Source organism: Seriola aureovittata, chromosome 12, assembly GCF_021018895.1.
Source record: "Seriola aureovittata isolate HTS-2021-v1 ecotype China chromosome 12, ASM2101889v1, whole genome shotgun sequence".
Classification (NCBI taxonomy): Eukaryota; Metazoa; Chordata; class Actinopteri; order Carangiformes; family Carangidae; genus Seriola; species Seriola aureovittata.
The window spans coordinates 619,381-639,805 of NC_079375.1; the positions used below are offsets into that span (position 1 = coordinate 619,381).

A 20,425-nucleotide genomic window follows, 5' to 3' on the forward strand; every position below is an offset into this window, starting at 1 on the left:
ACAAGGCTGCACTTGCCAGAGAGCTGGAAAAGAATGTGTCTCCTGCAGAACAGATCCCGACCCCATCCACTTCCATCATTGACGGGATGAGCCTGGTCCAGAAAATGAATGGCAACAACAAAACCTTTGGACAGGTGGCAGAGTCACTCTTCACCCAGGTCTTCCACAAGGGGGCACAGAGTCAGAGGATTGATGTTGTGTTTGATGTTTACCGCCAAACTTCAATTAAAGATGCTGAACGACTGAACCGGGGTGCAGACACCACTGTCCAGTACAAGAACCTGGCAGGGGGACACCATGTACAGCAGTGGAGAACTTTTCTGTGCAGCCTTTCCAACAAGACCAGTCTCATCAAGTTTCTGGTGGAAGAGTGGAAACTCCCACAATACAGAGATGGGCTGCATGGCAAGGTGTTGTACGTTACCTGTGAGGAAACCTGCTACAGGTTGACAGATGAAGGGTGTGAAGAAGTAGTAGAGCTGCACTCCACACATGAAGAAGCTGACACACGCCTGCTCCTGCATGCATCGGATGCTGCAAACACGGGCTCAAAAGCAGTCATCGTCACAGCTGAGGACACAGATGTCATGGTTCTTTGTCTTGCCTTTCAGAAGGACATCACCTGTCCCATCTACCTGAAGTGTGGGACACAGAACCGCACACGATTTGTGGACATCAGCAAACTGGCAAGCTCAATTGGAGACAGCTTCTGTGATAGCCTAATTGGCTTACACGCCTTCACTGGCTGTGACACTCTCAGTGCATTCGCTGGCCGGGGGAAGCTGAATGCCCTGAAGATAGTGAAGAAGAACACTTCCTACCAAGAAACCTTCAGTGGACTTGGGCAGTCATGGGATGTGAGTGAGGAGCTGTTCCAGAGAATTGAGGAGTTTACATGCCACATGTATGATGCTAACAGAAGCACTGGTGAGGTGAACCAACTGCGCTACCAGCTCTTCTGTGCCAAAAGGGGAGAGGTCGAGTCCAGTCAGCTGCCACCATGTAGAGACTGTCTCTTCCTGCATGTTGAACGAGCCAATTATCAGGTAGCCATTTGGAAGAGCAGTCTGCAGGCTAACCCTGTGGTGCCAAGTCCTACAGGGCATGGATGGAAAGAAGATGAGGACAAGCTGGCCATTAACTGGATGCGCTCCCCACCTGCCCCAGATGTAGTCTTGGAACTACTAACATGCAAATGTGTGCGTTCATGCAAAATGCCAAGCTGCACGTGCTTAGCAAATGGACTGGCATGCACAGACATGTGCAAGTTACAGACTTGCAGCAACCAAAAGCTGCAGGATGATCCAGAATCCGACTTCGAACTGAGTGGGTCAGATGACGAGAGAGATGAGCAGTTTGAGTGACATGTGATGATTCTGTACTTGGTCACCCTACACACAGAACTTGATAGCCTAACTATAATCAGATCTACAATGTTCATTTTGTTTACAATATTGTTATGTTTATAATGTTGTTTATAAAACTCAGTTGGTTCCTTATCTCATTGTGGTGTCCTTTATGTCCCGCATGATAAAGACCAGTGGCTGTCTAGTTATAGTTTCATAGGAGCCTAATGATGCCCTTCAAGTTTAAGGCTCACAATCATATTATAGGCATATTATACATTTCCTGAATCCTTATGATCCTGTGAGTATTCCAGTTTTTTTATTTTGTGTCTCTTTTGTTCCTAGATGGCACAGGGCTAAAAGATAGTATATCATTTAGGCGAAAATTGTGCAAAAATGTGTGTTGTGTATAGTTTAAAGAGCTACAGTGACCTCTATGTTGGTCAGAAAGATTCACATCTTAGCTTGACTGAAAGCTTAAAAAGTCCCCTTTAAAATGATACCAAAGACAATACTGTGAAACATTGACAGATGTCCTGTACATGAGTCTAAACCAAGATATGCACCAGCGGCTAAAATGTAATTTTCTGAAGGGGGTGGGTAACTTCATGAGCTCATAACTATGATACAGCTGCCACTCAGGAAGGGTTATCATACCAAAATATCATCTACAGACATAGAACTTTTCAAAAATCATAAGTAAGTTTGGTCACCTTGAATGGTACCGATATCTGGTCTGGCCCATGGACTATGTTATGTAAAAACAGTTCCTGTCTTTTTGAGAGAGCAGAAGTTTTCCTCCGTTTTCCTCCGACAAAAACAAACTTTTAACTTCCTGGGTGAAATGGTTTGTAGCATGCTTTGCCTTTCTGTTTTTTTTTTAATTTTTTTGCTGGCATTGCCTTGGCTTTCCACAGTCAAACCGGCTCCTGTAAAGTTACAAACATGCCGAAAAGAAAAGTCGTGACACCTGACACAACAGAGAGAGACTGGCTGCGGAGAAACGTTCCTACACGGACTTTGACGAGATGGAAAAAAAAAGGTATGCGCGCTCCCTGCAGCTCACAAGTGATGTTAACGTTACAGTTATCGTAACTAGTTACTGTCCGTTGTTTCATTAGGAAAATCAACAGAGCTCTGAGTGACAGCGGGAAGCACACGACGCAACAACATGTTAAGTGCAATTTTTTTCTTGTCCTCTCTGCTTTAACAGCTAATTTAAAGTGAGCTGCCCACCGCACTATAATAATTGAATCTCGAGTCCAGGTTATGTGTACCAAATGTGAGCTTAAGTGTTAATTTGATTACAAAAGCATGAAAAGTATGACACTTTGTACACTTATGGATAATCAATTATGTTTTGATGGGCACAAATTACAGTGGTAGGATATGTAACATAATTATGTTTGCCACATAAATGTTGAATACTGTGCATTTGTTGTTAGAAATCACTTGATAATATTAACTGCAGCACAAATTATCCAAAATTTTATTTGAGTAAATGTAAAATGTTTACTAGCAGAAGAAAATGAACTGTTTTTAACTTATAAACAAAACACTATGTTACTGTGAAGTTCAAAAACAACTAGTCAACAATATGGAAAGGGAGAAAAACTGCACTGGGAGCTGTGTGAAAATCTGTCTCAAACAAGTTCTTGATACCATTTTAAGGAAGGTGATGAAGATAATACCCAGAGAGAAGAGCAGAGACCAGGACCTCTCACCGTACCACAACAGGTGAGAATAAAACACAGAATTATTATACAACCTCCCATCTCTCACACAGTCAAACTACTGCCATTCTCTATGTCCCTCCATCATTCTTTTTAGAGATGCACCAATCCACGTGTTTCGCTTCAGATCTGATTCTGACATTAGGATTCTTTTTATCTTGAATAATTTATTTAAGATAAACACAAAGCTTGTGCTACAGAAAATGGACCAGACTCAGTGAATAGCTCCCTAAGCTTAACATGTCCTATGATAACTATTAATTTAGCTGTACAGACTAATGAGCAGTGATAACTAACATGTCTTTGGGGTCATCAGGTGGGAACCTCCTTTCACCAGTGTTTCGTCTAGTTGGTCCCACAACACCTCCAGGAGGCTAGACAGTGATCACTGGCGTCCCAGAGTCACTCCCCTAATGCCAGCCATCACTGCTCCTCACACCACCATTTTCTTTATCTTGCCTATGCTACCACAAACAACACCATCATCAACTCTGACAAAACACACTAGCAGATTCAGCAAACAAACTCCCCTGCACAGTTGGAGAAAGTGGCAGCCATTTTGAAGGAGGCAGAGTCAAGGAGAGAAGCCTTTTTGAGCTAAACTCTCCCCCGCCGGATTAGGCTGTGCTCTTGCCCCCCCCCACCCCCCCACTCTCCAAGACAATGAGGGATGTAGAGTCAGGGAGAGGGGCCTTTTTAGGCTGGCTCTCCCCTGCCGGATTAGGCTGTGCTCTACACCCCTCATACTCTAACACCACACCATGCAACTCACCTAAAACAAACAAACTCACCTTTAAAATGATACCAAAGACAATACTGTGAAACATTGACAGATGTCCTGTACATGAGTCTAAACCAAGATATGCACCAGCGGCTAAAATGTAATTTTCTGAAGGGGTGGGTAACTTCATGAGCTCATAACTATGATACAGCTGCCACTCAGGAAGGGTTATCATACCAAAATATCATCTACAGACATAGAACTTTTCAAAAATCATAAGTAAGTTTGGTCACCTTGAATGGTACCGATATCTGGTCTGGCCCATGGACTATGTTATGTAAAAACAGTTCCTGTCTTTTTGAGAGAGCAGAAGTTTTCCTCCGTTTTATAGTTTGAATCACATTTCTACGTGCAGGTATGAGAGAGCTGGGTGACTCAGAAATAAGGTGCAATTTTGTAGAAAAAAGGTGGGTTTCTAAAGAAAATTCCAATGCATTTCTAATGCATTATTTATTCCCAGTTTTTTGGGAATAACTTTGGGAAAAATTGGAATTTTAACACCAAAAGTCATAGCACCCCTTTCGGGATCAAGACGCACGTTTTGATGTATATATTACCGGGGTTTTCTCAAAGCTGCGGGACGAGTTACGCGCCGAAATTTGGCGGAAGAATAATAAACCCGAAACAGAATATTAATAGATGCCTCGGGGCTCTGCCCCGAGGCACTCCTCTCAGCTATTCTAGCTGTAGAGGACTGCCTCGGAGCTGAGCACCCGTGGCACTAATTATATAACAATCATGTGAAAACTATATATGTAGAAAATAAGGAAAGCACATGTCAACGTATGTTTTCCATACACATTTCATATAGTTTTTGCAGTTTTTTGTACTATGTCTGTTTAAAGACATATACCTTACATATATGAATAAATTCCACTATATGTATGTTTTCTGTATGAAAAGTGAATATTTGTTGCAGGTGAATTATGCTGTCTTTATATGTTTTATATAAGTTTATTAAATGGCATATAATAAAAATCTGTATAAAAAGATATAGGAATATATACCATTACATATAGATTTTTTGTATGTTATGGGAATGTAATGCCACGGTAAACTATGTTTTCTTTATGTTTTTTGTATAAGAATTCTTAAATGTCAGCCTATGAAATTTGCAATATGATTATAAAAATTACATACTTTTTTATGAATGATTTCATACAGCTTCATATACATTTCTATCATAAGAAACACGTGACTTACATATGAAAGTGACAAAACTTAATTTTTCCCTTTACTACTGCAATACTACTTTCTACCATCCCAGCTACATAACTGCAGTCTATAAATCAATATCTGAAATGCTGAAAAAATGGCTGTTAGGCAAAGTTTTAATTTGATGGACTTTATTTGCAGTGAATAGATATTACAATGAACATCAACATGGGCAGAACGAGGGAGGGATAAAAACCTGCCCACTTAAAACAATTTAACTCTAACAGGTAAAACGTGGCTACAAATGTGACACTGTAACAGTAACAGTTACGACCAGGTGGATCATGATTGTGGTGTGGTAAACAGTGTTTTAAGGGGTTGTTGTAACAGAAACAATTTTACTTTTGGCACGGAGCTCTGTGATCTTGGCATTGATTGTGCTGCCAATGCTGGAGGGCTGGGTCCCAGGCCACCTCTCAAGCGTTGCACCTATATATGAACACAATAGAGGAAAATGGAAAAGAATAACAGTACAATTATTAATCTGAAAGTAACCCAAAAAAGCATCATTACATAATATAATGTCTAATGGTGCTAGCTTTATTGCACTGTATTGGAGATGCACAGAGAAGTTAACTAAAAGGAAATACATCACAAAGTATAACCTTCGATGAAGAGATGCCTCTTTCAAATGCAAGATTATACTTCAGACTAAAATATACTTATTTTCCTAAATGTATTCATTTGCTTATTTGCTGTTGGACAAAAAATAATTCAGAGGCACTTGAAACAGGAGAGAACGAGGTAGCTTACAATAGCATGTCATGAGTAGACCAATATTACACCTGCGTATATAATACAGTATAAGCAAGGGAAGATCAGACAGTATTCTATGAATTAGGTTCTTCCATTTGGCAAAGGCGAAGATTTTCACCAGCAGTATCTCCATTGGGAAGACTACTGTGAGAAGATGCCTCACAAATACTGTAGCCAAATTTGCATTAACTGCATAGGCCCACACCAGTTTCTCTACCATGACTCCAGTCCCAGGATGGATCTCCACCTGTTTAAACAAGGAGACATTGTTAGTAGGGTTTAAATATAATTTGCTCACCCCTAGAGACTTAAGACATCAAAACAAAAATTAGATCTTCCATACTCATACATGTAGATCTAAGAGGCAGTAGATCCAATTTATGCACTGGACTTATTTATTCTTTAAAAATCAATTACCTTGGATGACTGGCAGTCCCTTATAACAGTCTCTGATGTGGAGCTGGATGCTGAAGATCTGGGGAGGGACAACAGCGAATCTGCAGATGATGAACCGGGCCTGGACTGTGGAGAATTTTGGGGGGGGCAGTGGTGGTGTGGTCAGCTCCAAACTGGATCTCTTAGGATTTTCAGCCAAATCAATGACATTCTTCATGGTCTTTAGGAGATCAGGCACATCTATACACAGAAGATGACAAACAAAAACAGTACATCATTCTTTAGTACAATATAAAGTATGGCTCAAGTGTTTTGGTTGTCTAATTGTTAAATAAGTGATTAGAAGTGATACCTTGGACAAGCAACTCCCTCAAATTAGCATTCTCTTCTTTCAGATCTTGGATCTCCTGCTTTAATTCAGCCACTGTCTTTGTCAGATTTTTATCACGATGAATGACTGAAGGTGGTGAATCGCTGTACATTGCAAGGAATTCCTCTGCAGGGTCTTTCCTTGTGAGAGCCTTTGACTTCTGGGTATAGAGAGAGAGAAAGAGAGAGAGAGATTCTATTTATATGATACAACCGAAAAATATGGTAAACTCAAAATAGTTAAAAGCAAATAGATGTCACCTTGACTTGCAATGGCTGAGTCAGAATCTGAGTCTCATCTGGATCTGAGACATCTGAATCATCCTGATATTTTTGAGGGCGGACTGATACCCTCTTGGTCAGCTCTGCAGGTTCATTTTCCTTCAGCAGTGCATCAAGTTTACGGGTTGCCTCATAACGAGTAGCTAGAGAACAAAAGAAGAAAGAATACAAACAAACAGATTTCATGACAAACTGCTTAATACTCAAGAGCAGTTTTTGTATCACCATATTATGTTATGACATTGTCAGTATCAGTATCATAGTATGTGTTGTGTAGAGCTGTGGTTCACACAGTGGGCTTTGCAGAAAATGCTAATAATTTATATTTTACTACATGTATTTCAAATCCATATGAAACTTTGGTTGATGTTTAATAAACTTTATGTACTAAAACAGCTATAAGAAAAATCTATCAGACAGGAGTTTGTGTTCCAATTTGTGTCAGGTTAGGGGTACTTAAAATTAGGAACCGCTGCTATAGACATTAACATCATGAGATTACTGTGGTATAGTGTCGTTCATGCATTCACTTAGAGAGGAGGGAAGTTGTGTAGATAAGCATTTTGTAGAGCAGTAACTTACACATGATAAAATGGTGACAAAACTGTTGTAAAGAATAGTGTAACATTTTAAATCAAGAGTTGGCTTATTTAAATAGGGCCTATTTGACATGACCTTCCCACCAATAATACTGTAATTAATCATCATGTATCCTGCAAAACATTTGTTGGAAAGCATTTACCCACCTGGCAAGGAAAGTAAGAACACAAATTCAGACAAGTAAAAACTTTTGTCTAACTTAAGTCACCTATTTTCAAGTTATGTAGCAACAATCTTCACTTTGAACCATAGCAACAGAACATTAACTTACCACTGACTAAAATAACAGTGGCCAGGTAGTGGGGCAACCCTCCAAGCTGTTTTCTTCCCATGGCGCCATTCGATGACGGCTGGGTAGGTGGAAATGGGATTCCCATGTTGGTCCATCTTGGAATCATCACACCTGCGTATATTGCCAGTCTTTACTTCACTGAGCTTCCCAGAATCCTTCACTCCACTGCACCACTGCAAATGTCCTGTCCTTGTGTTCTGAAGTGAAAAATAAAAATAATCTATTATTTCTTAGCCGAACAATATGACCAATAGACATACATAAAAAGATTTAAAAAAAACAGTTATACAGGCTATCTGTTAAAAAAAAAAAAACAGAGAACAACCACATTTCTCACTTTTTTAAATGTGTTACCTTTTAGCATCAAGCTAACTATCACTTTTAGCAATGCTACATAAACCGAAAATCCGATGTAAGCGAACTCCTTCAAATACGTTATTTTACTTACCAGTAACGGGAGGTTCATTTGTCTCCATTGTATTCGAATGGGCTCTGATATGCAGAGAGAGAGAGAGAGAGAGAGAGAGAGCATCAACCATAAACCGAACCGTCAGACCTGCCGCCGCCGTGTGTTCAAAATGAACCACCCTCGCGATCGCTTTGAACATCTCTTCTACTCTTGCAAAGTTACCGAACAATTTTGGCAGAACTTTCATAATTGGGTAAGCATTAAAATGGAGAATATCACACCATTTGATATACAACAAATTTTAATTTACGAAAATAATCTCACTAAAGAAATATCTGATATGGTTAATATAATCATAACTATGGGAAAATATCATATCCATACATGTAAATGGATGAATCAGAAACCCTCAATGACATGTTTTAAAAGTGAAATTAAGATTTTTTTTTCCCTCTGTTGTTTTTGGCGGACACATACAAACCAGTACAAGACCTGTGTCAGAATATGTCAAGGTACCTGGTGCTTTGATTGATTTGTTAATAGAGATCTGCTTTTTTTAAAATCCTGACTGCTGGGAGGTGAGGAAGATTAGCCTGTATTATTAATTTGTTTATTTTCTTATAACATGTCATAGTTTATTTTTATTTTTCTAATATTTATTTTTAAATATATGCATTTTATTTTATGTCGGTATGGCCTTGCTTTTTTGAACAGAGTTTGAACATGTTTTATATAATGCTTAAGAATGCAAAATGAAAACTGAAGATTCCTATGTGGAACTGTAAAATTTAATTGTTCAATAAAGTTTGGGAAAAAAAAAAAAAAACACTCGCGATCGCTGCCAGGGTTGATGGGCATGATGGGCATGATGACCCGCCCTACGCTGCCTTTGATTGGCGTATCCTGATATTTTACCTCCTCAAATCAACGCTCTCAAGGCTAAAAACAAACTTTTAACTTCCTGGGTAAAATGGTTTGTAGCATGCTTTGCCTTTCTGTTTTTTTTTTTTAATTTTTTTGCTGGCATTGCCTTGGCTTTCCACAGTCAAACCGGCTCCTGTAAAGTTACAAACATGCCGAAAAGAAAAGTCGTGACACTTGACACAACAGAGAGAGACTGGCTGCGGAGAAACGTTCCTACACGGACTTTGACGAGATGGAAAAAAAAGGTATGCGCGCTCCCTGCAGCTCACAAGTGATGTTAACGTTACAGTTATCGTAACTAGTTACTGTCCGTTGTTTCATTAGGAAAATCAACAGAGCTCTGAGTGACAGCGGGAAGCACACGACGCAACAACATGTTAAGTGCAATTTATTTCTTGTCCTCTCTGCTTTAACAGCTAATTTAAAGTGAGCTGCCCACCGCACTATAATAATTGAATCTCGAGTCCAGGTTATGTGTACCAAATGTGAGCTTAAGTGTTAATTTGATTACAAAAGCATGAAAAGTATGACACTTTGTACACTTATGGATAATCAATTATGTTTTGATGGGCACAAATTACAGTGGTAGGATATGTAACATAATTATGTTTGCCACATAAATGTTGAATACTGTGCATTTGTTGTTGGAAATCGCTTGATAATATTAACTGCAGCACAGATTATCCAAAATTTTACTTGAGTAAATGTAAAATGTTTACTAGCAGAAGAAAATGAACTGTTTTTAACTTATAAACAAAACACTATGTTACTGTGAAGTTCAAAAACAACTAGTCAACAATATGGAAAGGGAGAAAAACTGCACTGGGAGCTGTGTGAAAATCTGTCTCAAACAAGTTCTTGATACCATTTTAAGGAAGGTGATGAAGATAATACCCAGAGAGAAGAGCAGAGACCAGGACCTCTCACCGTACCACAACAGGTGAGAATAAAACACAGAATTATTATACAACCTCCCATCTCTCACACAGTCAAACTACTGCCATTCTCTATGTCCCTCCATCATTCTTTTTAGAGATGCACCAATCCACGTGTTTCGCTTCAGATCTGATTCTGACATTAGGATTCTTTTTATCTTGAATAATATTGTTATTAACATCAATTTTACTGTTGTTGTTGGTGTTATGTGTATGATATTAATTTATGTAACCTTTTTCTCCTGGCTTTTTAAATCTGCATATAGGCAACCAGACTATGCAGTTACAGTCGTTCCTTCATTCTTATGTTATTCTGTGCGCACCAAGTCTTCTCTACACTGCTACATCACAGACAGTGTAGTAAACACAGATGTACAGTTCACAGATGTCTTCACATGAGCTTGGCTTCTCTTAAGCCGCCCATAGTGGCTCGGTGCCATCAGTCCAATATCCATTCCATGAATTAGGTCACTGTTAAATCAGTTCAGTCCCATCTCTAATTCTTTTATTTATACAATAAATTATGGACTTGTGTTCCTCTCAGGAAGGTGAAGATGCCACCCAAAGAGATGAGCTTGGAGCAGAACCTCTCACAGTGCCACAGGTGAGACAAAACTACAATATTAGACCACTCTACCTCTGTTGCTTACTCTGACAGACAAATTACAATTATTATCTCTGTTGTTTCTTTGTGTCATTCTTAGGAAAGTGATGAAGATGATGGCCAGAGAGAAGAGGAGAGAGCAGAACCTCTCACTGTGCCACAGGTGACAAAACTACAGTGTCATATAATATGCTCCACCGCTATCCCTCTCTTTCACTTTAATGAGTTGTTCATTACTGTCTTTTTCAGGAAAACAATGAAGATGGAAGCCAAAGACAAGAACAGAAAGCAGAATCTTTCACAATGGTGCAGGTGAGACAAAACTTAAGCATTCACATGTGAGGTTGATTACATTTTTCTAACATTAGATTCATTTGCCATTGGACTAACTGTAACATATTCTGCAGTTCATTGACATGTACACTTTCCACCCATCAGCGTCTTTTTTCTTTCTCATGTGTTGTAGCTTCTGTCTATTTTCCATGCTAAGTGCAGTCTGCCAAAACAAGGCTATGAGTAAAACAAATGAAACCTGATCAGTCTCATTGCAGTGCTTCTTTTTCTATCATTTAGGACAATGTCCCTCAAGAGGTAGATGATGTCCACTCCTCCCATGGACTAACGGAAGGGCAAAGCATCATCTCGATTCTCTCCTTTGCATTGAGACACAACACAACAGGTGTATTAATGGAAGACCTGCTGAAACTGCTCAGATTGCATTCTGCTCGGACTAGTGCAGTTCCAACAAGCAATTATTTTCTGGAGAAACCATTAGCTGATATTACACATCAGTTCGAACGACACCATTACTGTGGAGTTTGTACTAAGTACATTGGTTCTTCACAATCTCTGGAAGAAACACTCGAATTTGTGTCATGTTCCTCATTCACAACAGTGAAAGCCAATTTACAGGAAGGACATTTCTTTATTAGCATACCATTAAAGGATCAGCTGAAAGATATTCTTGAGCACCAGGATATGCAGGCTCTATGTTTTTGTGCTGATGCCCATACAAAGCATGTAATAAAGGACATATGTGATGGCACCTTATATCAGACCTTGAAAATAACAGTAAAGAGGATTTTCTGTCCCTCACATTCAATTGTGATGGTGTACCAGTTTTTCAGTCCTCCAAATTTAGTATTTGGCCAATATTATGTTGTGTTAATGAGATACCACCTGAGAGTAGAGATAAACATATACTTTTATGTGCTTGGAGCCAAGAAGCCAGATATGTCTTGCTTCTTTAAACCATTTGTTGAGAAGTGTGCCAGTCTTTCTCAAGCTGGTTTTGAGTGGCAGCATCCTGTGTGTGTGATGCAGTAGCAAGGCTATTACTACAGAATTTTAAGCAGTTTAATGGTGAGTATGGCTGTGGAGTCTGCTTTCACCCTGGGATGCAAACAAGGAAAGGAAAAGGAAACACAAGGGTTTACACATGTCCAAGTGAAAAGCCAAGTGACAGAAATCATAAAACCACAGTAGAAATGGGACAAATAGCTGAAAGAGAAGGGAAGACCATATAGGGCATAAAGGGCTCATCTGCTCTTGCAGATTTACCATTGTTTGATCTAATCAATAGGATGGTCCCTGACTACATGCACTGTGTGCTGCTTGGTGTGTGCAGATACATGGCGAATTTATGGATGGATTCTAAAAGCAGTTCTGAGCCATGGTATATTGGTACACAAACAGCCATCATGGACAGATACCTCTTGTCTATTAAGCCTCCAAGTATTGTTGCTCGTGTTCCAAGATCTCTAACAGAACGCAAATTCTGGAAAGCCCATGAGTGGCAGCACTGGCTTTTGTATTGTGGCGTTATCCCGTGCTTTCCCCCGTTTAGCAAAGCAATTCTTGACAAATGCACCGGCAGAAGTTAAAGATTTCTGCAATGAAATGAGACAGGGAAACCAGCATGTCAAGAAGTATAAAAAGTTTACTGAGGTGACTGCCCTTGGTCCACCAAATGTGAGATTAATATCTCTTGGTGACCAAGCTGCTCTCCACACACTGAGAGAAGTTCCCACAAACTCTGTGGTGAGTTACTATAAGAGAATTGCTGTAAATGGTGTTGTTCATGGTCATACCTACAGCAAAACAAAAGACCAAGAGAAACAACTCTGTTGTGCTTTTGAAGGATGGAAGTATTTTTACAGTCTCACACTTTATTGACATGGGTGATCAATGTTTATATGCCATAGGAAAATATGGCAGTTATACAGTGCAGAAGTTGGCCAGAGGTTCTCTAATCAGAACTCAACTGAGCTACATGTCAACTGTCCACTTTCCCACAGGCTTCCACAAAGCCATAAATGCCACTCTGATAGTTAGACCATGTATGTACATACAGTGTCCACAGCCCACCTCAATTGTGTGTCGGTTACTGAATACGTATTACTGTAAATGATTGAGTGTCAACTAAATGTGAAGATGGAGTTAGTGATTTTGGGTTTCTCAGCAGAAAATGAAACATTTGTCCAAACAATTACTACTGTACTGTACTGATCTAATGTAATTTGCTGATCTTGTGCAAAATTAAAAATATTTCTACAAGAAGAATGGAATGAATATTATTGGATATAATTGCTCGTAAAATGTTACACAATGTTAGCAAAAAAAAAAAAAAAAAAAAACAGTCCATTGTCATTATGAGTTGAAAACTTGCTTTTAGTCAATCATGCGTTTCCCTGTAATTTCATTGTCAAATCATGTTGTTTATGTAAATGTCTCACATTTGTGGCAACACAAGTAAAATTTGTAAGTATTTTCTATAATATTTGCAACAGTTTAGTTTCATTGATGATTGCCCAACTTATATAGGTTTGATATCACATTTTCCTACTAAGGATATTGTATGCAACATCACTGTCATATATTGTTCTGATAAATACCCAAATCATACAATCCTTGATTCAGATATTCAGACAAAAAATAGAAAAAATAATGAGAATAATCCCAAAAGTTCTGTAGTAAGGTTCAATATTTAATGCTGTGCCTGGCCTCACACCTAGGAGCAGGACAATGTGAGACACAACAGAGGTCCACGCATAAAGAGGAATGTAGGCCACAGATGTTGTTATCCTATTATCCCTTCAAATCGTTTAAAGCCACCAGGAAGGAGCTGTTTATTATGCAGGCAGTCATCTAAGGCTCAGCATCAGAGCATGCCTTGACCTGATCCCAGTATAAAGGTTTGAGTTCGTGTGGGACACAAGTATTTGTATTTGTATTCACTCAAGCTTGTTTTTTTCTGAGAGTTGAGGGAAGCAACTTGCTACAAAGTTGAAATAATGAATACCATGGCTTTGATGCCCAAATATGGGAGCAATGATTATGTTTAGTTTTTTTTAACATTAATCTAGATACCTGTTTTAATATATGTGTGTGTGTGTGTGTGTGTGGTTATATATATATATATATATATATATATATACTGTATATGAGCTGGTCAAGTGTCATAGAGAGCGCAGTGTGAGCAGAAGGGGGAAAACCACACACTACATAAGCCTGTCTTTATTAACTCTACAGAAGGACGTAGCTTCAGTAATTCCCCAGAGATGATAGAAACTGCACTGCAAGAATGATCGGACCTCCTCACCTCATTTAATAATGGTGTAAAGTGTCATTTAAGCAGCTTACCATCAGTCTTTCAGTGGCACTTTGGAAACACACTGTTGACCATGATTCTCCTTAGGGAACAGAAAACAGAAGGCTTTCTCAGTCGAGCTCAAAGATAGATTCATTTGGAAAACCAAAAAAAAAGCAACTCTGACTGAAATGACAATTTTCTTCATAATAAAGCCACACTGTCTGGCTGTTGACCAAATAACATATGTCCTAATTTATTAAGTGGTTTAACACTTAACAAACCTGTATTTGTGCTGTAACTGGTATGACATGAACCGGCCTTGCAGTCACTGTATTAAAAGGCTGAGACAGGAGTGCTGATGTGTGTGTGTTACAATACATGCCTCAGGAACTTAACCTCCTAGGACCTGGCGTCCACATATGTGGACCTCACATTTTGGGTTCTCTAGACCACAATACTAACTTTTTCTCAACAAGGGCCTGATGACCACATATGAGGATATTATACTGCCACTCAGTAATCGAAATTTAAAACTAATGTCCTCATATGTGGACATCATTTTTCTCAGGTCCCAATCAGCCTATATAGCAAAGAATAGAGCTCGGGTCTTAGGAGGTTAAATCAGTGTCAGCACCTGTAAAATTCACAGTATAAATATCATATATCATATAATATAATATATAAGATTTCCTATACATACCTGGTATAGAGACATTAATACAAGCCTAAAACTGTATTTGACAAATTAGATGGCCATTAAAAGAACTCTTAACTCACTAAAGAATCTTGTAAGTGCTGCTGTCATTCCACGTCACAGTGTTCTGAAAACCTTAAATGATGCTGAATCTCTTAAAACAGGGGTTTTCAAAGTGTGGGATAGTGGGCCTCCCCTAAGAGAACTCAAAAGCAGCCGCACCCCCCCACTATTATTACTTTTATTACTGTTATTGATGTTGCTTTGTATGTTCCACGCAGGCTAAAAAAAGGTTTCAAGAATAAATGTCATACACATCTTTATTTTTTCAAACATGTTTGTATGTTCTTGAACATTTTTTTTTTTTAAGTTATTTTTTTGGGCTTTTTGTGGCTTTAATGGACAGGACAGTAGAGAGACAGGAAATGGGGAGGCAGAGAGAGGGGGAATGACATGCAGCAAAGGACTGTCTGATGCAGGAGTCAAACCGGGGCCAGCTGCAGCGAGGACTGTACTTAACCCACTGAGCTACACGACGCCCCTGGAACATATTATTAAAACATTTTAAACATCTTTATCTGTGAATGTGGTCAAATATTTTTTTAAACACAATCTTTTTATATGTTTTTAACAATTTTTTTTTTTTTTTTTACACATTTTAACACCTTTGTGTGTTTTTAAACATATTTTAAATACATTTGAACATCTTTTTGTTAAAAAAAAAAAACGTATTCACTTAAAAAAAAATTACTATTTGCAATTTAACTTTTCAACTGATTTTTTAAAACACATTTTCACTCATCCGATGTTATCCCACATTAACGCTTAAACTCTGCACACAACACATTTGCTCACCTGGAATTAAGTGGGAGCAGTGAGTCTGTGTCTTTGATGCGCTGTAGAAAGGAATAAACGCAGATCATCCTCGACCCGCAGCCGTGACCGGTACTTGCTTTTAATCGTATGTGTATGTGTATGGTATGATGCCTCGGTTGCCTTGGTATTTACAGTACCAAATGTCTGGATGTCAGGGTCATACTTCCTCCGTTTTCTACTCACCTCATACTTCCTCCGTTTTCTGCTCGCCTCTGTGCCCACTCTCACTCGAAAAGAAAGGAAAAAAAGTGTATCATCTGGTATCAGGTTTTCACCTGAGGCACTAAAAGTTGATCCATTTGCTGTAGTTAGCTAACCAGATGATGCACTTTTTTTCCTTTCTTTTCGCGCCTCCCCTGAAGTCCTCTGGCGCCCCCCTGGGGAGGCGCACCTCACACTTTGAAAACCGCTGCTGTAGAGGAAAGTGAAGGGAGCACCTCCGGAGGGCCACCCGCTCAGGCCCAACAGCTCCTGTCCAAACAGAGAAGATTAAACAATTAGTTAAATCTGGGAGAACCACCCCAACACTACATTATTACTGGGCCAACAATGTCTTCACTGGGATTAACTGTGCATAAAGTATCACCTCACACACACACTCATGCAGACGCACACACACACACACACACACACACTTAACCGAATAAACCAAAAAAAAAAAAAAAAAAAAAAAAACAAACAACGCAGGAATTACTGATACTAACAGTGATTAACCAAATTTAGCTAATAATCATACACTGGGAACTAATTGCTTCATTAAATCAAGGTCAAATTCCTGAACGTGTCAATTTACTGAACGTGTCTTTAATTCACGCAACAGATTGGTGTGGACCAAATGCTGCTGGGCCAACGTCGAGTCAGTCACAGATCGCAGCCATTTTCATTCACAAGTAGCAAACAGTTGAGTTTAATACAGATTGTTAGAGACAAAACCACCATACAAAACGGCCGCAGAGACAGTTAACAGTTTTTAACAGTTTTAATGCTCATATTATTGGAAGGAGGATGAGATGAGACATTTGCCACATATAGTTAGCTGAAACTTAGAGTTTGCTATGCTAATGGAACCTGGCCCTGCTGGTCTGGTAACCTGTGTTCACTGTGGGGGTGTTCATTCAAAGCTCTGTAAAAAGGTACATTCAACCGATGCTACGCTAACAATGTTTGTTTGATTGTGTGAAAGTTTCCCCTGCCACTGTTGACACACCACACCAGCTCCCCACACCACCATACAATTCACATGCCACATGTTAGCCAGGTAGCTTGCTACTGCTAGTTTGTGGGTGCACACACTGAACACACTGCACCGTACCAGTTGATGGGGGTGTTAGACGTTTCTGTATCCCTAGTTTGGGATATTATGTGAATTCTGTGAAGATGCCTGTAATGTGTGTTAGCAAATGTAAATATATTCTTGTAAGGGTTTCTGATATGAAAAACGGCCTGTGGCCCTCAATTGATTATGTAATTAATTCCATTAGAAGATGGTATGGTCCAGGGGGAGGGGCCTATTCTATAAAATGGAGGGAGGTCTACACTGCCCAGGCAGTTAGAGAAGGGCTGTGCAGACCGGTTGAGGGTTGCATTTCCATTTTGTTTTGGATTGTCTGGAAGAAAAGGACAATAAAACCTTTCATTTTTTGCACCGAACTGACTTTGTCATACTTCCTGCCACTGACATTTGAGATTAAAGTACACTGTTTTCCAGTCAGCCTTTCACCAACCTACCCTCACTCAGGCCAGAGTGTGACAGATTGACACATGTGACTAAGCACACTGCATTAGTGTGAGGCACTGACTGTATCAGTAATTGAGAAACTGATGTCACTCTTTTTATTTTTACCACCATCATCCAAGTTTCATTAAAACTGCCAAAATTTGGTGGTGTAATATGATTTTGATTTCAATCCTCCTGTATAATGTGAAGGCTTTAAATAACTGATTGCAATGTATTTAACAAACCCTTGTGTTTTTGACCTGAAGATTACTGGCAGGTATTAACCCATTTATACCGGATGCTGCGTAGCGCAACATTGCCCCTCTCGCCGGTTGCTGCATAGCGCAGCATTGAGTCTCCTGCCGGCTGCTGCGTAGTGCAGCATTGTTGATTCTTCGTCATTTTCATGATATATTTATACATATTTTACATATTTATATGCTGCAAGAGTCATGAAAATGACTTTGTGACCTTGTGGCAGTGTTCACTGGACTTGGTGAATGCGAAATGCAGTTAAAGCGCCTCCCACTGGTCCAAAATGCGTGAAACCGCTGGTTCAATGGAGAGCAAACGTGTGGCACACACCATGGTTATTTGTAAGGGTTTCGGAGACACTGAAAACCAGTTATAAGTCTCCTGTACCAAGTACTCCACACTAGGGGGGATGGTGTCATTGGAAGCATGACTTAAAGCAAGCTACAGAGAGTGACACACACAGCAAATAAGAACTAGATCTTTGAGGCCATACTCCTCCTTCAGCACTTTATGGACCCCATTGTTAATCCCCGTCATAACACATGTTGAGACAATTGTGTGTTTGGTGTCACTAAAGTACCTTATCACAACCCCCAGGTACTTAGAAACACTTACATCTGTGGACTCATCGAGGAGGAGGCTGAAACTCTGGAGTGAGTAGCAGCAGTGGAGTCTGAGAAAGCAGCTTTACATGCTTCCCCAACATGATCACATGCCAGTATGGAGCAGTGTTCAGAATGCACGATTCATTTGCAGTCTGGACACGAAGTGGTGTGGGTCTCCTCTCTGCTCTGACTGCAGCTGGGACTGCAGTGCGAGGCTACTGTGAGTGCTTTGGGACGGGGGAGGGGCTCACGGTAGCACCCGCTGCTCGTTGAGGACAGTAACTGCAGAGCGATACATGCTTTCAGGTCAGAGTCTCCAAAACACCAGAAAAGTCTCCAATAACACCAGAAAAAGTCGCTAGATTTGTCGCTAGTCGCTTTTGACAAAATAAGTCGCCAAGAGGATTTGGAAAGTCGCCAGATTTAGCGAGAAAGTCGCCAAATTGGCAACACTGCTTCACGGGCTGTGTCATACCACTTCATAAATTTCTCTTTCTCGCACTCACTTATACTGTCATACCCATAGTAGGAAGGATCTGGGTAGGGCCCACGTAATATTCATTGGCCCTGTTAAATTTGTGGGAGAAATAGCCTCTTTCCAGATCCTCAAATCCTGGCTGCTGGTGTTGTGTTTGACAGGTGCATGGGTAGGAAGCTAAACGAATCAATCCACCGCTGTCGGAACGCTTTGTCATCACCATGGGTGCGATTCCGTGTTTGACAAAGTATTCCAACAGTATGTAATTGTCAAAACCGGATATGTTATGTGTATTGAATGTATATCCGCTATATTTCGGGCGCCTGTAGTATTTTATGAAGGGGCTCACACATTTTAACATGTTGAAACAAAACTTGTTTCCCTCCATGTCCATTGGATAAAACACTCATGCGGCAGATCTAATCTTTTTTAACCACAGTGTGAACACACAGCGGGTGAACACAAATGTGGTGTTTTCCCAGTTTTGTAGGTTTTACCACATGCTTCACAGTACCTCAGTGTGTCACAGGGTATTACATTATGTTTGGTCTCTTTTTGTTTATGTTGGGTAAAGCACTGTTGTGATTTGCAAATGCGCTTACAGTCAGGACATTTTTTTTTGCCCAGGTGGTTATGACGCTCTAAAGCACACATTGCACCCAAAAAAAACTTGTCTGATTTTCAATGACATAATAGTGGTTGTCATATAGGTATAGCCAAATTGTGTGTGTGTGTGTGTGTGTGTGGGGGGGGGGGGGGGGGGGGGGGGGGGGGGTTTGGTAGTTTGGAAACACTGCAGTCATTTACACTCAGCAGTGTGGTGAAAGACTATAATTTTCACACCAAGGGGTTTCTCAAATTTGGTGACATCAAAGAGTGATACTTTATGCATGTGATCATATCCCATAGCCCCGTGCAGTTGTTTAGGATATTCCAGTTTTTCAGAGTGGGGCATGGCAGCATCAGCAAAATGCACTAGGCAGATAGAGAAACACAGATTGTTGTCACCACTATTGTTAGGGTTGTACAGAAAACACACTCTCTTTGCTAAAATCTCATATGGCACATGCCCCAATTTCAGACATGCACCGCCGCTTCTATTCTGTGCCACTGTAACAATAGATTCCAATTTGTCGTCTGTCAAGGAGGTGTCATCGCTTTGTAAAATGTGAAATTTCTTCCATAAACAAGTCCTCATTATATTCATTGTCTGAATTTAAAATAGTCTGTACGTCGCTGGCCAGGGATGGACCTCTCAATACTACTGTCAGGGTCCGGATGAGGCAGGGGTGTGAGACTCAAATGCAGAGGAGGAACCAGTGTTAAAGAATTTATTCAAACAAAACCAAAGTCCATACATAAGCAGATGCCACCGACAAAACAAACCTCACCACCAACAATGATACCACAAAGACAAGACAGAGCAAGGGCTTTTTAAAGGAACGGAACTGATTAACAATGGAGAACAGGTGGGGAAGCAGACACAGGTGGGACACATCAGGGATGATTAACCAAAGGAAGCAAAACTAGAAATCAGACACTGGGGCGACATGACTATCAAAATAA

General features: G+C 39.9%; 1 protein-coding gene and 1 long non-coding RNA gene across 5 annotated transcripts; one reads left to right on the forward strand and one right to left on the reverse strand.

Annotated features, from left to right (window-relative positions):
• Positions 1 to 2,246: 2,246 nt before the first annotated feature.
• Positions 2,247 to 3,084, forward strand: LOC130179284 (uncharacterized). Its single transcript, XR_008829270.1, has 3 exons — positions 2,247 to 2,388; positions 2,468 to 2,519; positions 3,018 to 3,084. It is a non-coding gene; the product is annotated as an uncharacterized LOC130179284 (long non-coding RNA).
• A 2,111-nt stretch (positions 3,085 to 5,195) lies between these two features.
• Positions 5,196 to 15,865, reverse strand: LOC130178352 (uncharacterized). Of its 4 annotated transcripts, none has more exons than XM_056390472.1 (9): positions 15,784 to 15,864; positions 14,285 to 14,334; positions 8,219 to 8,262; positions 7,750 to 7,967; positions 6,858 to 7,021; positions 6,580 to 6,757; positions 6,249 to 6,467; positions 6,049 to 6,078; positions 5,196 to 5,504 (listed from the first exon to the last, which is right to left on the reverse strand). In XM_056390472.1, exons 4-9 carry the CDS (start codon positions 7,874 to 7,876, stop codon positions 5,386 to 5,388), a joined length of 837 nt encoding a protein of 278 aa, XP_056246447.1. In that variant the 5' UTR covers positions 7,877 to 7,967; positions 8,219 to 8,262; positions 14,285 to 14,334; positions 15,784 to 15,864; the 3' UTR covers positions 5,196 to 5,385. The 4 variants fall into 4 exon arrangements, 3 of the variants coding, with proteins under 3 accessions (XP_056246447.1, XP_056246446.1, XP_056246445.1); XM_056390471.1 differs by having other exon boundaries at positions 6,037 to 6,078; positions 7,750 to 7,959; positions 15,784 to 15,861; XM_056390470.1 differs by having other exon boundaries at positions 6,037 to 6,078; positions 15,784 to 15,860.
• Between the last annotated feature and the right edge of the window lie 4,560 nt (positions 15,866 to 20,425).